General features: G+C 38.7%; 1 protein-coding gene across 1 annotated transcript in view; it reads left to right on the top strand.

Annotated features, from left to right (window-relative positions):
- Positions 1–18,726, top strand: part of LOC119900267 (adenylate cyclase type 1-like) — a 46,884-nt gene that overhangs the window by 16,345 nt on the left and 11,813 nt on the right. Inside the window, exons 6-14 of the mRNA XM_038715060.1 lie at positions 1,891–2,049; positions 3,587–3,728; positions 5,805–5,960; positions 9,797–9,991; positions 12,091–12,188; positions 12,353–12,437; positions 13,796–13,885; positions 16,937–17,193; positions 18,542–18,668. Coding sequence (XP_038570988.1) covers positions 1,891–2,049; positions 3,587–3,728; positions 5,805–5,960; positions 9,797–9,991; positions 12,091–12,188; positions 12,353–12,437; positions 13,796–13,885; positions 16,937–17,193; positions 18,542–18,668 — 1,309 coding nt within the window. The remainder of the gene's footprint in view (positions 1–1,890; positions 2,050–3,586; positions 3,729–5,804; positions 5,961–9,796; positions 9,992–12,090; positions 12,189–12,352; positions 12,438–13,795; positions 13,886–16,936; positions 17,194–18,541; positions 18,669–18,726) is intronic.

Below are 18,726 nucleotides of genomic sequence, written 5' to 3'. Positions count from 1 at the left end.
ACACACATACACACACATACAAACACACACCTCATTTCCTTGTGTGAATACTCGCCTGTCATGTTCCCTTTCCCCGCTGCTCTGTCTGAATGGATGGATGTGGCTGTAGGAGACCTTTATCTCAAAGGACAGGTGCTGCCATACACGTGCATCCCTCTGTGTGTGTGTGTGTGTGTGTGTGTGTGTGTGTGTGTGTGTGTGTGACATCCCTCCTTCAGACCGGGCAGATCACGTTTTCTTTTCCGCCACCCTGTAAACATACACACAAACATCATCAAGTGGCTGACCTTTCGCTGGTGACAACGGGCTTTGTGTAGTGATTTACAGGAGAGGAGAAGCTTTGGAAAAGTCCTGCTTTATCTCCTGTGCACCACAACAAAGGGAAGTGAAGGTGGTCTGCACACATATCTGTACATACCACTGTAAAGAATGTTATTTGTTTAGACTATGCTGAGTTTTTGTCCAACATAGTTCAGAAGAGTTTTAAGGCTTTTGGAGGAAGAAAAGGAAACCACAAACGTGTTTGTGAGTGCATATCTCTAGGCGTGGCAAAATAAAATGTTCAGAAATGTTTAATATGCATTTGGATCCAATTCCGCAATCACATATAGTACCGCATAGTGATTGACAATTCAATCTATTAAGGTAAATACTTCCTTAGGAAAGAGCAACAATGCTGAGAGTCTACTGTGATGCAAGCAGTCCTATGAGGCTGTTCATAGGCAGAGCGGTGCTTTGAGATAAATGCTAACATCAGCATGCTAACAGGCTCACAATTACAATGCTAACATGCTGATGTTTAACCAGGGTGAGAATTATACAGTGACAACCGGGGGGGTCGACTTTTTTTCCAGGTGAAAAAGGAAATCCAGTACAGCTCAGGAGCGGGCTTCAGTAAACTAAAATCTTAAAATGCTTACAATATCCTTGATTATTTAACTGATGTGTGCAGATGATAACTTAAATTCATTGCACCAGTTATTATCATTTCAAGTTTTAAGTTTCAACTTTTTTTTGAGCAAAAATCTCCTTTCCTCTTGCTCATCTTGACTGTGAATGAAATGTAGCCTAATCTGCATTCAATAAAGCAGTAGTCAGACACTGTTGGGGAGTTGGGAAGTTTTAGGGCCACTATAAATAATATTAAAGAGAATACTGTTTAGACCTGCTCTATATGAAAAGTGCAATGAGATGCCTTTTGTTGTGAATTGGCGCTATATAAATAAAACTGATGAAATAACACACCTGGATTTTAACATTTACCTGGGCAGGTAAAACTCCTGAATTCCACAGTGAAAACAGTGATGCACTGGACTGAAGCTGTGCTGCAAGTGATGTGGGCAGACAAGACGCTAATGTCAAGGTTAGGAAATGGTACGGCCCATTTGGAGTCAGAAATCATATTTCAAGTTTCTTGAATATAAGGCATCAGTATGGAAAATAGATTGTAATATTTATAATGACGGGTCCGAGCCTTAACTAGGGGGTCAACCCCCCCAAATTCATCCCGTAATTCGAACCATGTGTTTGACTGGTAGACAAATGGCAATCCAACTAGTAGTTGTTGACATATTTCTGGACCAAAGCTGTGGACCCAGTGAAGACCCACCAACTCATCGGCTTACATTGCCATACCTGGAGCCTCGCATATTCTTCGATGCACACCTGGGACCAGATCAGCACCACCAATACTTCTACTAATATCTGATCCATTGCCTAAATGTCTACCAAATTTTGCTCAAGTCTGTGAACAGTTTTTTGAGATCCTGCTAACTAACTAACAAACAGTGAAAGATGCAGGAATTAATCATAACCTCCTTAGTGGCGGTTACATTTTCTTGGTTTTGTTTAAACAGTTTAAGAGATTAACCTTCCTCACCCCCCTTGCAGGTCTGTGGTGGAGGCGACAGAGGTGGATTTGAACATGCGTGTTGGTCTGCACACAGGACGGGTGCTGTGTGGCGTGCTGGGCCTCAGGAAATGGCAGTATGACGTCTGGTCAAACGATGTCACACTGGCAAATGTGATGGAGGCCGGAGGCCTGCCGGGGTCAGTGCTGACTGTTACACCCACTGAAACTGGACTCGGTCACAGTACAAACACAACACGCACACACATTCAGTCACACAGTCTCCCAGCAACAGAGATAGAATACAGCCTTACGATGTGTGCATCAAATCACAGTAGTTATTGTTAATATATTCTTTCTGCATATGCACTACAGCAACACCATTCTATTTTAAAATATAAGGCTGACATAATCATACCAGTTTATTACTTAGAACACAGATATATAAAAAATCCATTTAAAGACACAAAACAAATGTGAATTTAGCCAGTGATTATGATACACCATCTCTACTGAGAGCTCATAATTACGCGATCTCTATCTAATAGTTATGAGAGCTGTCATAATAATAAGATAGTTTTCTTAATTGTGAGCTTGTTTTCAGATCTTGTAATTTATAAGAAGAGTTAAAAATTATAAAAGATGTAGTAAGGATTCATAATTATGAGTTTTCTTATTAAGAGATATCTGGTAACGCTGAGCTCCATGTAATTATGCGATATGGAAGTAAGAATGTAAAACACATAAAAGAACAATATCTTTATAATTGCATGATATATACAGTATTTCATCATTATGATAAATACGGCAAGTGTTGTTTATAGAGCCTGGTGGACACTGGATTAAAAAAAAAATCCAATAGCATTATTTCAGATATTAGATTTCCACTTAATTAGGGCATTTAGAGCATATTTTTGCACAGAACAAGACTGTGGATTATATCTCGCTTCTACACTAAAAGCATATTTTTATTGGCAGTTGCAAATTTATACTCATCAGATGGATATCTCATTTTATCTCAAATCAAAAATAGCAAAACACACTATCAAAGCTTTGTCATAGCAGGGCAGCATCTCTGAGCATAACCAGTGATGTGTACACACTATGTTTTTGCAAATTACAGGGACTTTATTGTCTGTTGTTTCAGAATAAACAATACTTGCCATGCTTATAACGAAATATGTTATCTAAATGCAGTGGCATGGATTTTTATCTGAGTTTATTATAGATTTTCTTGGTTTTAGTGTTGTCATGCAATTTGTTAATGATAGTTAAAAGATAAAATAGAGCTATCCTTTTAAGAAGTCATCATCTTTCATATTTGGTTTTTAAAAGTTATTGGGATTAAATTACTTCGCTTTGACGCAGTTTCATGAATTTTCTAAAAAGGACAGTAAGAGCTGCTTAAAATAAGACACTAGTCCACTAGTGTTAAATGAATGTCACTTCACTCAAGGAAACTCATACAGTAACAAGCTGATTAGCATTTAAAAAGCAGTGGAATTAGGTCACCTCATTGGCTCAATTTGGTCTTGTTTCAAGTGAAGTAATAAGATTTTAGGACTCTTTACCAGATTAAATGAGTCGTTAGGATGAAAATTCCTTTGCTGTGAAGTTTTTGAGCAAGCTAAGGGGCTATTAGGCCGGTAAAAGTAATGAGGGGGATAATGATTTGAGACCTTAGTGCCAGACTCATCACTAACTGCCTTGCGTCCTGTGCTCTGCTTGTGCTCTCAGCAAGGTGCACATCACAAGGACCACCCTGGAGTGTTTGAATGGAGACTACGAGGTGGAACCGGGCTTTGGCCACGAGAGACATGCCTTCCTTCAGAAACATCACATAGAGACCTATTTCATCGTGCCATCACACAGACGCAAAGTACGCCAGAATCATTTCTTTTTTGCATTTTCTCTCTCTTTTTCTCGCCAGCGTACAGCTCGAGAGGCTACACATCTATCAGTGTTACAATACTTAATCCTCTAATGCCGAGAGGAAGGCAGGACATGTGTTAAGCTGGCATACACATGGCTAGTATCACCACCTCACACCAACTGTACATGTGCACCAGAGAGTGCGTGTGTGTCTCATAGCGTTTTAAATCCACAGCTGAAAGCTTGTGCACAGTATTTATATGAGCATGCACGCACACACACAAACACACATGTAAATAACACTTGATATATCAAACATCCTGCTCTCACAGTTTACTGTAAAAATCCCACTCAAGCCTACTTTATTTCCATGAAAGAGACAATTCTCCAAAGCACATTAAAATTCGTGCTCTCGTATTTTAAGGAACGTCATGTTGTTCTTTTACTACCATTCCTGACTGCTAATGCAAATTATTCTCAGGTTTATCATTAAAGAAACTGGATATTTATTTATTTTTAGAAGCTTTGAAGTTGCATATACTGAGTGACCTGGAAGGCCTCAGAGAGTGGAAATGTATACAGAACAGCCTGACTACAGGTTTAAGTCTTGCCAGGAAATCTGAAACAAACCTTTGTATTTTGATTTGAATTTGATCATTTAGCATTGTAAACAAAAAAACATTTCACTCGTTAGTTCATACCTCTAAAACAAATTATTGAATTTCCATCAGCTTTAGCTAATGAAAAGAAAATGCAATCATATAGCATGCATATAACTTACAACACATGTTTGCACAAAAGACTGTACGATATTAATACTAACTGTCTTTTGTAAATATGATTTATTCCCAGTGTGTGTTTCCATTTGTTACATATGTTTTCTGATTTTCTCAGGCTAACCCCTTTGTTAATTTAAATTTGTTTTAGTCAAATTTGTTAGCTTACTGTTGTATTTGGTTTGTGTGTGTTATAAATTCTTAAATCAATATGTTAAATAGGTAGTAGTTATCATGTAAGCAATGTTACAAGCTAACATGATTAACAGTAGCTACTACAGTATATAAAAACCATTAGCTTGTGATATGCTAAATGCTACATGCCAAACATTAGCTTTTTAACCTCCTGTAGTCGCTGGCATGCATGTAAACATGCTAACTGTAGGTTAGTGAGTGATGTATGATGTCAACACTTATTAGAAACTGCACGAGTGGTTAAGATTATCGACAAGTTAGCACTTAGCATTAACAACCGTACCATAACACACAATAACCATTTTTCAAGATTTAATTAATGAAAACAACCATCAAAAATTATCTGCTGTAGGATATTATCCAAATAGAATTAATCTTATACTTGTGGTAAGCTACATATTATACTATTATCAGAAATTATAATGAATGCAACAACATTGGTCCTAAACTAACCTTAACCACCGTGGTGTAATCTCAGAAAATGGTTTTATTTGTGAAACAGTTGAATTGTTGAACTCAACTAATAAACTGTTGAAATGTTACAAATACTCGAATAAATTATCTGCACGTACACTATCCAAATCAAGTGTAACTTTGTATTAGTGCATATTAGTATAATTTAAGTTATTAAATTATACTAATACACTAATTTACACTAGTTACTCATTCAGGTTGTTGTTAGTTTTTGCTAAAGTTATTGTTGTAATATAAATATTGTGTATGTGGGGTCACCACCTGATAGACACACCAACATGCTTATGGGAAGCACCTATTTTTTTTCCACTTCAAGCACTGATAGTGATAACAGTGAGAGCTGGAAAAGAGCTTGATTTCAATTTCCACAAACAGAAATTGGAACATCATAGATAAAAGCAAGATGAAAACATTTTTCTTCAGAGAGAGGAAATGAATGAACACAAAACACAGCCTGGTTGTAGTTTTCAGCCTTGAATGATCAAATGTTTAATGTGTGAGATTCAGAGGATTGAGTGTGCGATGTAAGGAGATCATTATCAGGTCCAAAATTAAACTATAAACTATCTTCTGTACCTCTCAGTAGCCTCTTGCTCTTTCTTTCATGCTCATCTCGTTATCTTTGTTCTCATTTCTAGATCTTCCCAGGTCTTATTCTGTCAGACATCAAACCAGCCAAGAGGATGAAGTTCAAGACAGTGTGCTACCTGCTGGTGCAGCTGATGCACTGTAGGAAGATGTTCAAGGCTGAGATCCCCTTCTCCAACGTTATGACCTGCGAAGATGACGACAAGGTATGTAAGCGTGTGCATGCATGAGTGTACCACTACTGTACAGAATGGGCATGAATATTTCCAGGTTACGTAGTAGGGAAAATCCTTTTAATGGGTTTGTATGTCTATTTGTGATGTAGTGAAATCCTGCTTGGATTTCTAATCTGCTACACACACACACACACACACACACACACACATACACTCTGTAATCTGGATTTCTAGATTTCAGCATCACAAGTAGTACAGTTCATTACAACTACTTGTTAAAAAGTAAGCCAGTGGAATAGATATTATGAGCATATTATGACGTTAACTCACTGCTCGCTGTGCAGATACTGTATGTGTTGATATTGTGTTGTATTTGCATGTGCATATGAACATTATTTTCAGCTTGTTCACGTGTTTCTCATGATCCCTCTGACTATACAGTATTTGCTTTTAAACCAGTGTGATGCAACAGCAAGTCAATCACAGTGCTGCTGGTTTGTTCCGAGGACGGTCGGTCGGGGTTTGGTGGTTGATGATCGGTGTCATGGCATCACAAGGTCTGGCTGTCAGAAATTGCCTGCTAGCTGTAATCCGCCCAGCTGTGTGAGCTCGGCCAGGCATTAGTACGTCATGATTCTGATGAGGTTGCATTATGACAGCCTGGTTTCATCTCCTCTAATAGCATTAGCCACATTGTTACATGATTATCCAAGTAACTAAAATCCTAGCATTGTGGAATTATAACACTGCAAATTGGTTGGGATAAATAATATTTAATAATATGAAAGATGAAAAATTAAATGCAGATTTTTGATTACCTAAAACAGATGCAGTGGTACGTAGTGCTGACACGTTGGATTTCTGTCCAATTGAGCTACGTTATTTATTACTCAGTAGGCTACTGCCATTCTAGTGAATGTAAGAACTTCTGGCATAGTTATTGAAAGTATCGGTCATAATAAACCTGTTTCCATGGGAAGCAAAACTGTGTTACGTATATTTTGGTGTAGTTAAATCAGAAAGCTGCTGCTTTAGAGGTTAAATTTCTGATACTTCCTTTGACATTAAATTGTCTGGCAGGTATTGTGTAAATAAGTAATATGTATCCTGAAATTAATAACTCTTGCGCACAAGACAAACTCCCAAATGCTGCATGTGTGTACTTTGCATTCTGCCAGTTTAGAGGTTTTTTTGGCCAACAAAAAATCAGCTAATTAGGTGCAATTATTTATTGTGGCTCTACAATAATTCAGCTTGTTTCAGGATGTGTCAGAAGTGTTGTTTTGTTAACACTTGTGCAGCAATCTGCTTTATTCTGTTTTGTTTCAAGATACTGAGATTAAACATTCTACAAAATTACTGAAACAAAGGAAACTGCACCAAGACAAAATGAAACTGTCTCACCCAAGTGACATTTTTACGCGAAACACGATTGAAATGAGATTAAATTACTTGTTAAGATGCATGCAGATTCTTTAGGAACAGAACAGTGTGGAAGCATAATTATACTATGATCTTTGTATCACTTCCCTCAAGACTAAATTATTAATTTTCTTTTGTAGAAGCAGGTGTAAATTTATAGACTCCTTCACATTCTATTTATAATACTGTACTGTAGCTGTCAAATACATATGACAAGGAGAACTGGCTGACAACCCTTTTAATAATACATACAGCTGAGACTAACCATAAAGTACAGTATGTGCCTGTTTTATGACAGATAAGAATCATATAACACATAAAATGTATGATATAAATATATATATATGGCTTACCCTGTTAAATAACTAATGAAGTACCCTATTTAGATTAACTGTAAAGGGTTGCAGTATCGGATATGCTGCAGTTGGCTGCAGATATAAATCTGGTTATTTTCAACTGGGCCTCATTTCACTGGTTTATGGCATCATGATAACTGAGCTTCATGAAAAGCATCTCCCCAGAATGCACCCACAGGACTTTTGCTTACTGTAAACATACTAACATTCCCAGCACTTAAACGTCACGAAACATATGTTGTGGCATTAGTGTAAATTTACAGCTGGTGGTGAGAAGTTAGAAACTGTATATCATCCAGACCTCAGCTTAGTTAATTTCCACTTGTCTGACACTTAAGTTGACTGGCTAATTTCTAATTAACTTTAGCTGTAACTTTAGCTAATATTATATGTTCCCATGCTTAGTATAACAATCTAACTTGCCCATATTAAAGGAATGGGCTAATCTTAGTATAGTAATAAGCTAATAATGTTAAAGTTACTTACTAAACATTGCCTGCTATACCACTAACCTGCTCTAAATAACTCTGAGCAGGTGCATCCTACAACATGCAAAAATCTTAGCATTTTAACATTTAATATATGCTAACTGCAGGCACACAATTTAACTTGCCTGCATTTTAGCATTCAACTCAATGCACAGCTTAGTTTAAAAAGACCCGAGGCTAAGAATGTAATAGCTTAATTAAAAAGCAACACGTGATACGAATAAGCAGGGTAAAATATACTCACATACTATTGTGAAAGGGACTGGAAATAATTATTAAGTTATTATTATTATTAGTTATTTATCACACCTTTGCTTTTGCAATGTCAGCTGTGAAAAAAGTCTGTACATAGATGAATACAGCTGAGTCAACAGTCTGATTCTGAGTTGTCCTACATGGCTGCTGTACAGATTCTAAATTGTAGAAAAATTATAATTTATGGAAAGTTGTCCATGCACTAATATCCTAACTTAATTACAGCAATTTGCTACTCTTGAATCTCACAGACTTGTATTTCCCATCTGCAGTTTGTGCTGGATGCTGCTGCAAACAGCTGTGCAGACTGGCTCCCTGTCTGCTATCACATCTTATTCCAAATCTTATTAATTGTTACGGCTTCTTAGATCTTCCAGGCAAGGTGTGTTAACTACTGTATCCCACCGTTTTGTGTGAAGTGCCTTTTCGGTTGGAGCATGCATTGTCCTGAAAATATGAGACTGGCTGAGCTGTTTTTAATTATTTTATTTATTTATCTTTTCTAGCTTTACATTGGATTTCTTTTGTCTCTTCTATTACGACTCCTCTTTTACATTTATATTTATTTTTTTAGCCGACGCTTTTATCCAAAGCGACTTACAATTGCTATACATGTCAGAGGTCGCACGCCTCTGGAGCAACTATGGGTTAAGTGTCTTACTCAGGGACACAATGGTGGATGTCTCACAGTGGGAATTGAACCCAGGTCTCCCTCCCACACCAAAGGCAAGCATCTTATCTATGCGCCATCACCATAATCATAATGTAATTTAGGCTTAGTCAGATTTGTACCAGACTGTAGCTAGTAATTAGCCATCATTCATTTTTTCACTTACACTTTTGCTTTTCTTACTGTGACATGTCAAAATGTTTTCAGTGATAATAGCATATGCTTTCTATGTTTTTTCTGTGTGTATGCATTGTATGTATCTAACTCAAATACATGTAAGGTGCATGTGTTTATTTGCTGGTCTTTTAATTTTAACACTATGAAAAACTTGAATTTAATTTGCTGACAATTTAGCCTACAACACTCAGCCAAAAATGTTCTTCCTCACTAGTGGTAATGAGGTTTAAAGTTTGTAAAGTTTGTAAAGTGTTTCATCAAACAATCTTGTTTTCTGGTGTATAACGAGCATTGCAGCCTCACAAGGCCAGGCCATCATGGCATGTAGACTTTTCATCTTGTTTCCAAAGTTATAACAAAATCTTACAGTGTTAAGTGCTGACCTCTCACAAAACTCTGCACTGGTATGCCTTACACATCATTTCAAAACCAGTGAACTTTAAGACATTTTTAAGACAGGCTGGCCTGTGCAGAGACTGATTGTGTTGTCTCTGACAGCGGAGAGCCCTGCGGACCGCGTCAGAGAAGCTGAGGAGTCGGACATCTTTCTCGGCCACCGCCGTGCAGCACTCACCAGGAACACGAGTCAACCGCTACATCGGGCGGCTCATCGAAGCGCGGCAGACCGAGTCCGAAACAACAGACCTCAACTACATCACCCTGTTCTACAGGAGCAGAGACAGGGAACGCAGGGTGAGCACCCACACTGAACATCTGCAGAAAAGTCAGTAACTCGGATTTATATTTACAATTGGATTCAAGAAATTCAACAAATATATACTTTCCTCATTACACAAAAGGTAACATGCTTCGTGACTGCATGTCCACCCCACCCCTCCCATTCTCTCACACACACCTCTAATTCTAGTCTCTAATTCTCTTTCTCCCCTTTCTCCCTCTCTCCCACGCCTGTTGTCTATGATGTCTGCGTGTGTGTGTGTGTGTGTGTGTGTGTGTGTGTGTGTGTGTGTGGATTCCACCCACCCTCTCAGGAGGGAGTGCAGATAATGATTTGGGAACGTCTGAGCGGCACACGTGATATCTTTCTCCTATGTGTGCGTGGGTAGAGCCATAAAGGAGACACACAACAGGGATGGGTTTGTGTGTGTGTGTGTGTGTTTGTGTTAGTATCTATGTCTGTGTCTTTGTGTGCAATCGATACATTCAAAGTGGTAGCAGAAGAATTAAAACCTTATACACAGTAAAAACTACTTAATTGTTACTAATTTTAACATATTTTAAAAGTCAGGAAAATGCCACCAGCAGAAAAAAACTTTAATTAGTGTAAAGTGTTAATTTACTCCCACAGACTAAAGTTAAAAGATTTCTTTCATAGGATGCTGGTAGAGTTCAGGACACATTGTTGTTGCAGAAGTTCTCATATCTCCCTCTTAAATCAGATCTCTTGAAATTATTATTTTTTTCTGTATGACATAAGAGAAGTTTTTTGGAGCAATCCTTGGATGGTTTCAATTAGATTCATTCAGTCCAGAAAAGCTCAAGCTCTTATGCAGACATTATATTCTAGGGCTCCCACATAGCACAGCACATCTTGGTCCTGTTGACTACATCCTTTCATTTTCTCTGCACATGGCCCCAGGGAGGTCACTCTGTTCTCGGTTGGTAGGTCCTCTTACCAACCAATAGATGGATTCATTTAACAAAGACATTCATGGTTGATGTTAACTTTTCTTCAGTTTTATCCACGTTTTCATCTACAAGGCAAACGTTTCACTCAACGCTTAAGCTGATGACAAGATAACCGCACAGCTTTTCTTACCTTGATGTCTGTGACCTTAATCCGAGACGATGACAGTTGATTCAGGATTTGAGAATTCCCACTCTTCTGTCCTTTTGTTTAGCTGCTTCTCATAAGTGAGTTGCTGCCCCAAGTAAAGGAGTTAATTATCACAGGTCTTGTTCACAAGGTTAAGATGGAGCGTGAGAACAGCAGGTGGAATCAGTTCTCTCAGGTGGGTTATACTTGAGGTTGAGTCTAAAGGTGAAGGTCCATCTACCTTTGGATAGCAAAGGATAAGATCGTGGATGCAAGCAGGTAAAATTAATTTTGTGGAATATCTGAGCTCAGCATCAGAGGGTCTAGGGAAGAAGATGGTCAGAGTGAGCTGCTGCTTCTACACAGTGGTAGGTGCCAGGTTGATTGGGAATCTTTTAAGGTAATCTGTGCATGTCAAACTGTAAGGACACTGATTCTGTATCCCAACAAGCCAGGAAACACCTAATCTGTCTTTTACACCAAACACATAAGCTTGCATAGTTTGTACGAGGCTGAACATAAAATGAAGAGAGTTCCGTGAAGCTTTACAGAGGCAATAAGGATGTTACGGACTAAAAAAGGCCGAAAACAGTCACAATATACATTTTCTCTCAACATCCTGCCATGCTTGAGATTTTTCACCCAAAAATTGGTATAATGTCACCAATGTTGTCATTGTCAAAACGATTGTGCACTAAGATTCACGAAATGTCTGTAAATATCTTGACCCGACTCTTGTTGGTATTTGGGTTTGGAATGGAAAATGCACTGAAAGGTTATTCACCAAAATCTGAACAAATGAAAGAGAAATAACCTTGAACAACCATGCAACTGTCCTCCAAAGAACCCCATATAGAAAAATGGTCTTACACAATATCACACTTGCACATGCATTTGGTGTAAAAGGGTAAGGGTTCCCCACGGAAAAGGACTCCTATCTAGCCCTAGATGAACATCTGAAAGGATGGATGGATGAATGCCTCATGTTGACATTTTCTCTCTGTTTTGTCCTTAGTATCACCAGGTCTATGACGACCATTTCATCAGTGCAGTGGTTCTCTCGCTGATCCTCGCTGCTCTGTTTGGCCTTATCTATTTGCTAATGATTCCACAGTACGTACACCGCACACACACACTCTTCTACATGTGCAGTTTGCCCATTCGTGTAACGTAATTGGATCTATCTTGCTTGGCAGTAGTGAGGCAATTAAAATGGAAGGTGTTTTCATTGCAGTCAGTGGAAAACTGGGAAAGCCCTTCTCACTCTTCTCTCTCAGGGGGATGCTGGTGCTGCTGCTGCTGGTGCTATGTGTGTGTTTCCATGTGGCCTGTGTCATGTACCTACATCTCACAAGTGTTCAGGTAGGATTCCCAGACCTCTTCCCACATGATTCTGCTCAGTAACTCGTCTGTATAGAGGGTATACACTGATGCCACTTTTTTATAAGATACCAACTTCTCCTACACAGCTAAATGGCAAAACAGTGATCTGTATAATGTACTGGACAGTAGTAGATGTTGAAATGTTGCCAACAATGTTATTTCCTCATGCATAAAGAGTATTGTAGCTCCAGCCAAGAAGATAACATCACTCTAGGGCTGCAACTAAGGTCCATTTTCATTTTCGAATAATGCATCTACAATTTTTTTCAACAGATTGAATGCAAGAAATCCTCGAATTTGAGTAGCTGGAGCTTATGAATATTTGACTTTTTTGCTAGATAAGATAAGTTATCAAAATTTGGTTTTCTATAACTCGACTAATAAATGAATTGACTAGTTATGTCTGCATTACATTCCACTAAACAAAGCCTGAAAGCCTTTAGATGCCTATTCACATTTTAAAGCACAAATTGTTAAGTGTATCAAAATCAGATCAGATATGCTGGTTAAAAGCTCTATAAAATAGTCGACCTTTGAGCTTTGCTGTATTCAAGACCAAGAAACAAATACTCTGTTTGTCTGTAAAAAGATTTGTAAATGCTTTAAATTTTTTACATTTCTCATTCAGAAAACGATGTGCTTGTTTAGTTGACATTAAAGTACACCTCTTGTTAGAAAGTGCTTGACATTACTTCAGTTTACTGTGAAAACCTGCTTGATATTATTACATCTAGGGATTAAGTGTCTTGCTCAGGGACACATTGGTGGACGTATCACAGAGGGGAGTTGAACTCAGGTCTCTCAAACCAAAAGCATGCATCTTATCCACTGCGCCTTCACCACCCAGGTTCTGGAAGATATTATATCTTATATTATAACCAGTCTTTAAACAGCTGTGTTGGATCATAAACTCTGGCGGGCTGTGTTTATTGTACCGGTGCTGTTTGATTACAAGCATAGTAATTTTGTAAATAAACTACGTACAAGTAATCACAGCACAATTTTTGTTGTAATTTCTTCTCTGTAAAAGCATGACCGCACATGCTGATTGTTACATACTTGCAAGTCAGGTTGGAGTGACCGTGATGACTTCTATTTACTCTGACATCATGTTCATACCCTCTATATGACACTATGGTATCACGTTACATTGAAGTGTCACCATATCCTTTAAGCATCTCCTCTATTAGGCCTGCACATAATGAACTACACGACAAAATGCACTCATTCGATTTCCCTTTCTGGCTAATGATGTGTCTCAAATGCTATTGAGGTAGATAAACAGGTGCTCCATGTACCGACTCCCCCATCTCCATTTCTCTTTCCTCTGGTTTAAGTGCCAACCAGGCTGCCTCACCATCCAGATCCGAACAGTGCTGTGTGTCTTCCTCATTCTGCTTACCTACTCTGTTACCCAGGCTTGTGTGGTAAGTGTGTTTTTAAGATCCCAATTGGTAGTTTTTATATATTTGTTTAGTAAGATGACAGAGGATGAAATAAAGTATCTCTAAAGGATGCTGTGGGTTCCCTTCATCTTCTTCTTGAAGGGATTTATTGAAAATCACTGAACAAAGGATGTGAAGAGTCCTGAACTATTAACGTGGCTCCTGGTTTGTGTGGTGTATAGCTCAGCCAATTGTCTTTGTGGGTTCTGTATGATCTTGCTTTCTGTGTAAATGTTTAACTATTTCTAATTGCAATTGACTGACACATTGCTTGCCCACCACTCCTGCTGACAACAAGTACCTAATTAGCGTTTAGGAGCAAAACACTCTCTTCACACCATGTTAATAGATTGTTGATGTGATTAATGTAGGAATTTTCCGGTTCCTCATTACCCTTGAACATGATACCTACCAAAGCCATGTCATCTACATACTTAAAAAAACAGAAGTTGCTGTCATAGATCTGCAATTAATTTACATACACAGAAAAAAGTGTTATACAAAAAGTGATATACAGTGCGACCTCAAGGCACCCTGGTATTTAAAATGATTTCATCAGATAGGGAGCCTTGTACAGAGACTCTTTTGGGGCGGTCAGATTAAATACGTGCTTACAGTCACATTCACATGCACAACAGTTCTCCAGTTATGATCTGCCGCGCTTGATTCTGGAGTAACCTGGAAAAGCTCAGTTTGGAGATATTCTTAGGGTTATTCCATATGCTAGCTAGAAACTGAGATGCTGTGGCATGTAAATATTTTAAGCAAGGTGGCGATTATTGTCTGCTATGTGTGCAGGTGCACATTCATATAGAGAGATTATGACATTATGACAATATAGAGAAATTACAAAAAAGAGCGAGATGGGGAATAACACAGGTGTCATTCAATGGCCAGCACTTCATCCCAAGGCCACCAGTAGCATCTTCAACTTGAATTACATACAGCAGTAGTTACTCAAAAGATATACTGTATAATATACAGATACTGGATAATATAAAGTATATCTTTACAGTGTATATCATCATAAATGATGTTATGACACGCTGACAAGCATAAATTGCACGGTCACTCTTCGTAATCCATTACTGATGATCAGATGGAGAATCCAAATCTAGCAGGGAGGTAAGTGCAGCAGAGTTGAAGCTGACAAACCATGAAATGACAAATTTGCTTGATGTTAAGGAATTAATGACATGTCATGACATGTCTGCACCACTGTAGATGATCAGAATCATGTATACCGCGATATGAATAACCAGGTTTCTCTATGTTTAATGTAAACGTTATATCCTCAGTATGATTGAAACTGGGAGACATCAGTGTGCATGTAAATGTGTTATAGTATGCTGCAAAGAATGTGTAATTGCTCATAAATGCTACATGGGGGGGTTAAAATATCATTTCATTGTTCATCCAGCAGACTACACCCTCACCAAGTCTCTGCTGTACATGAGTTGACAAAGTTACACATCACAGCCAAGCAGATGGTCCTGCAGATCTTCAGAAGAATTAAACATTTGTTGTTCAAGTGTAAAATACCCATTAAAATAAAATCGGTTGATATCAACATCGGCCCCAAAACTCAGTCAGGCTCTGATGTGTGTGTCTGTGTGTGGGTGTGTGACTACTGAAATACAGTAAAGCAAAGGTGTAGCGGCACGGATGTAGGGAAGGGATGGCCCTGCTAGTTTACAGCCAGCTGTTTTGTTGCTGATTGTTTTGTAAATGCAAAACACCCCCAGAACATTACATTTTAAATAATTCACAGAATGTACAAATAATAAATAATAATACAAGAAAATTAGTGTTAGCATGCTAACAAGCTAAACTAAAATATTGAATATTATAAACAATATACCTTCTAAACATCAACATGCTAGCATTGTGATTTTGACCGTGTTGGTATTCTGATGTTAGCATTGAGTACAGAAGCTCAACACTTCATGTAGATTTTACAGATTAAAAGTGTTACATTTCATATCTTAAATTAATGGTTTGACATTTTTGAAAATACTGGCTTTCTACATAGACTGTATATAGAGGTGGACGTAGTCACCGTGACGTCACCTGTTGGTTTGTGGACTGCCGTATTGAAGCCTCGAGTTTGGGCAATAGGCCGCCGCCATTTTAATGTTTTACAACCAGCGGCACCGGACGTGACCATATTTGGACTAGACGGTGGAGCTAACTGTCTAGGGAACAACAGTCTTAAAACTAAATCTACTCACCAGAGAAAGTGAACAGCCAACTCCTAATAAGCTTTTTCAACAGCGCTGGTAAAATTTACACAGTGCCGTGGGTACGAGTCACTCTAGCCTGATTGACAGGTCGCCATGGTAACGACTTGTCAATCATAGATAATCCCGCCCTGAAGCATACTCTGCTTCATGGTCTATTGATTGAGACCATAAACTCATTAGGAAAGTGTTTACTGAGGTAATTATTCAGCTGAGAAATAGGGTAATTTTCCCATTATTTCTAACGGAGCCGGACTTCTTTTTGCAACCAGAAGAGTCGCCCCCTGCTGGCCGTTCGATAGAATGCAGGTTTAAGGGACTTCGCGTTGTCATCAGTTTGCTGACCGGAAGCTTCCCGCTTGGCTTTCTTGCAGCGAGTTAGTTGATAGGATCGATATATCTGTCATTTTCAATATTAAGCTACAGCTAGAATGCTATTAGCTTAGCTACATAAAGGCTAAAAAAAAGAATGGCTCTGTCCAAAGGTAAAATCAGTCTACCCACACCTCTAAAGCTAACTAATTTAGTCTTTATATCATTTTCTTGTTACTTGATTAATAATATAAACAGCTACTCTGTTCAATTCAATTATATTCAATTCAGTTCAATTCAACTTTATTGGCATGAATGTTAAACAACAATATTGCCAAAGCTAACAATTAATTTCATACAGTTCATTAAATAAAGTAAAGTTTAGTTTATTGCATCATCATAAACAGTGTCCAACTGATAGAAGCTTAATTTTAGGTTGGTATTTTTATGTAACCCACTTTATTGTGATCCCTTCCCCCAGGTGGGATGTGTTCCTTGGGGGAGAGTTGGGATGAACTCCAGCGACTCAGTGGAGGACGTCCCCACAGATGCCAACAGCACAACAGCCGACAGAGCTTGTCCCAACATGGCATACGCCCTGCTGTCCTGCGTGGCCGGCACCCTCACTATTGTCCCCTACCTCAGAGTCTCCTCGGTCCCCAAGATCCTCCTGCTCCTCCTCCTCTCTGTCACTTACACCGTCGTCATGGAGACCAGTGGCTATCGCCAAGCCGTGGGGTGAGACTGAGCTGCATGCGTGATGTGCAGTTTAACATGAAAAAGATCAGCGTTTGTGGTCCAATATATGGTTTAATTTACAGTTCCCTTCAAAAGTATTGGAACGGTAAGGCAAATTCCTTTGTTTTTGTTGTTCACTGTAGTTTGTATGATGCTTTGGCAATATTGTTGTTATACATTCATGCCAGTAAAGCTAATTTGAATTTGAAGACATTTGGGTTTAAGATCAAAAGATGAGTCTGAGACAAGAGTTCAGAATTTTTTTTTATTTCCTGGTATTCACATCTAGATGTGTTAAACAACTTAGGACATATCACCGTTTGTATCAGACCACAGCATTCTTAGGTGAGCAAAAGTAAAGGAACAAATAATCTTAAAGTAAATAACATTTAATATTTGGTGGGATAATAATTGCTTGCTATAACTGCCTCAAGCCTGCGACCCATCGACATCACCAAACTGTTGCATTCTTCATTTGTGATGCTATTCCAGGCTTTTAGCGCAGCTTCTTTCAGTTCTTGTTTGTTTCGGGGTGTTTATTAATTAATCTCGGTCTCATCAGTCCATCAGATTGTGTTACAGAACGTTTGCGGCTCATCTCTGTACTTCTTTGTAAAATTTCAGTCCGTCCTTGGGATTCTTCCTGCTGATGAGTGGTTTGCATCTTGTGGTGTGGCCTCTATATTTCTGCTCTCTGAGTCTTCTTCCAACAGTGGATTGTGATACCTTCACCCTGCACTGTGGAGGTCGTTGCTGATGTCACTTCCTGATGTTTTGGGGGTTTTCTTCACAGCTCTCACCATATTTCTGTCATCAGCTACTGTTGTTTTCCTTGGCCGACCTGTTGGGCGTCTGTTGCTCAGTACACCAGTAGTTTCTTTCCTTTTCAGGACATTCCAAATTGTTGTGCTTGCTACGTCCAATGTTTGTCCAATGGCTCTGGTCGATTGTCCGTCTTTTCTCAGCTTGACAATGGCTTGCTTTTCTCCCATAGACAGCTCTCTGCTCTTCATGTTGCTTTATCCTCTTTCATGTTGCTTTATCCTCTTTAACATGGATGAAAACTTAGACTAGTCAAACTAAGGTTGATATGTCCTGAGTTGTTTAACACATCTAGTTGTGAATACCAGGAAATGAGAGCTGAAATTCTGAACTCTTGTCTTAGACTCATCTTTTGATCTTAAACCCAAATGTCTTCAGTGAACAACAAAAACAAAGGAATGCCTTACTGTTCCAATACTTTTGGAAGGGACTGTACAGTATCTGTCTTATATGTTTTTGTTATAATAACAAAGTTAATCAAACATAAAGAAGCAACCCATTTTGTTTCTGTGTGTGTGTCTTTCAGAGGAGGGTTTCTCCACACACGAGGGTACGATCCTGTGTTGGCTGTCTTGCTGTTTTCTGGAGCTCTGGCTCTGCATTCAAGACAGCTGGACCTGAAGCTACGACTGGACTATCTCTGGGCTACTCAGGTATGAATGTGTTTGGGCATCCAGTGTTCTTGTGCACTGCAATAAAGTCTTATTAAGT

This window comes from Micropterus salmoides, unplaced genomic scaffold (genome assembly GCF_014851395.1).
Source record: "Micropterus salmoides isolate LMB-PRFRI ecotype aquatic unplaced genomic scaffold, ASM1485139v1 Ms_hic_scaffold_13, whole genome shotgun sequence".
NCBI lineage: Eukaryota > Metazoa > Chordata > Actinopteri > Centrarchiformes > Centrarchidae > Micropterus > Micropterus salmoides.
Note: the sequence above shows the minus strand (reverse complement) of the source record. Positions and strands in the feature narration are given on the sequence as shown.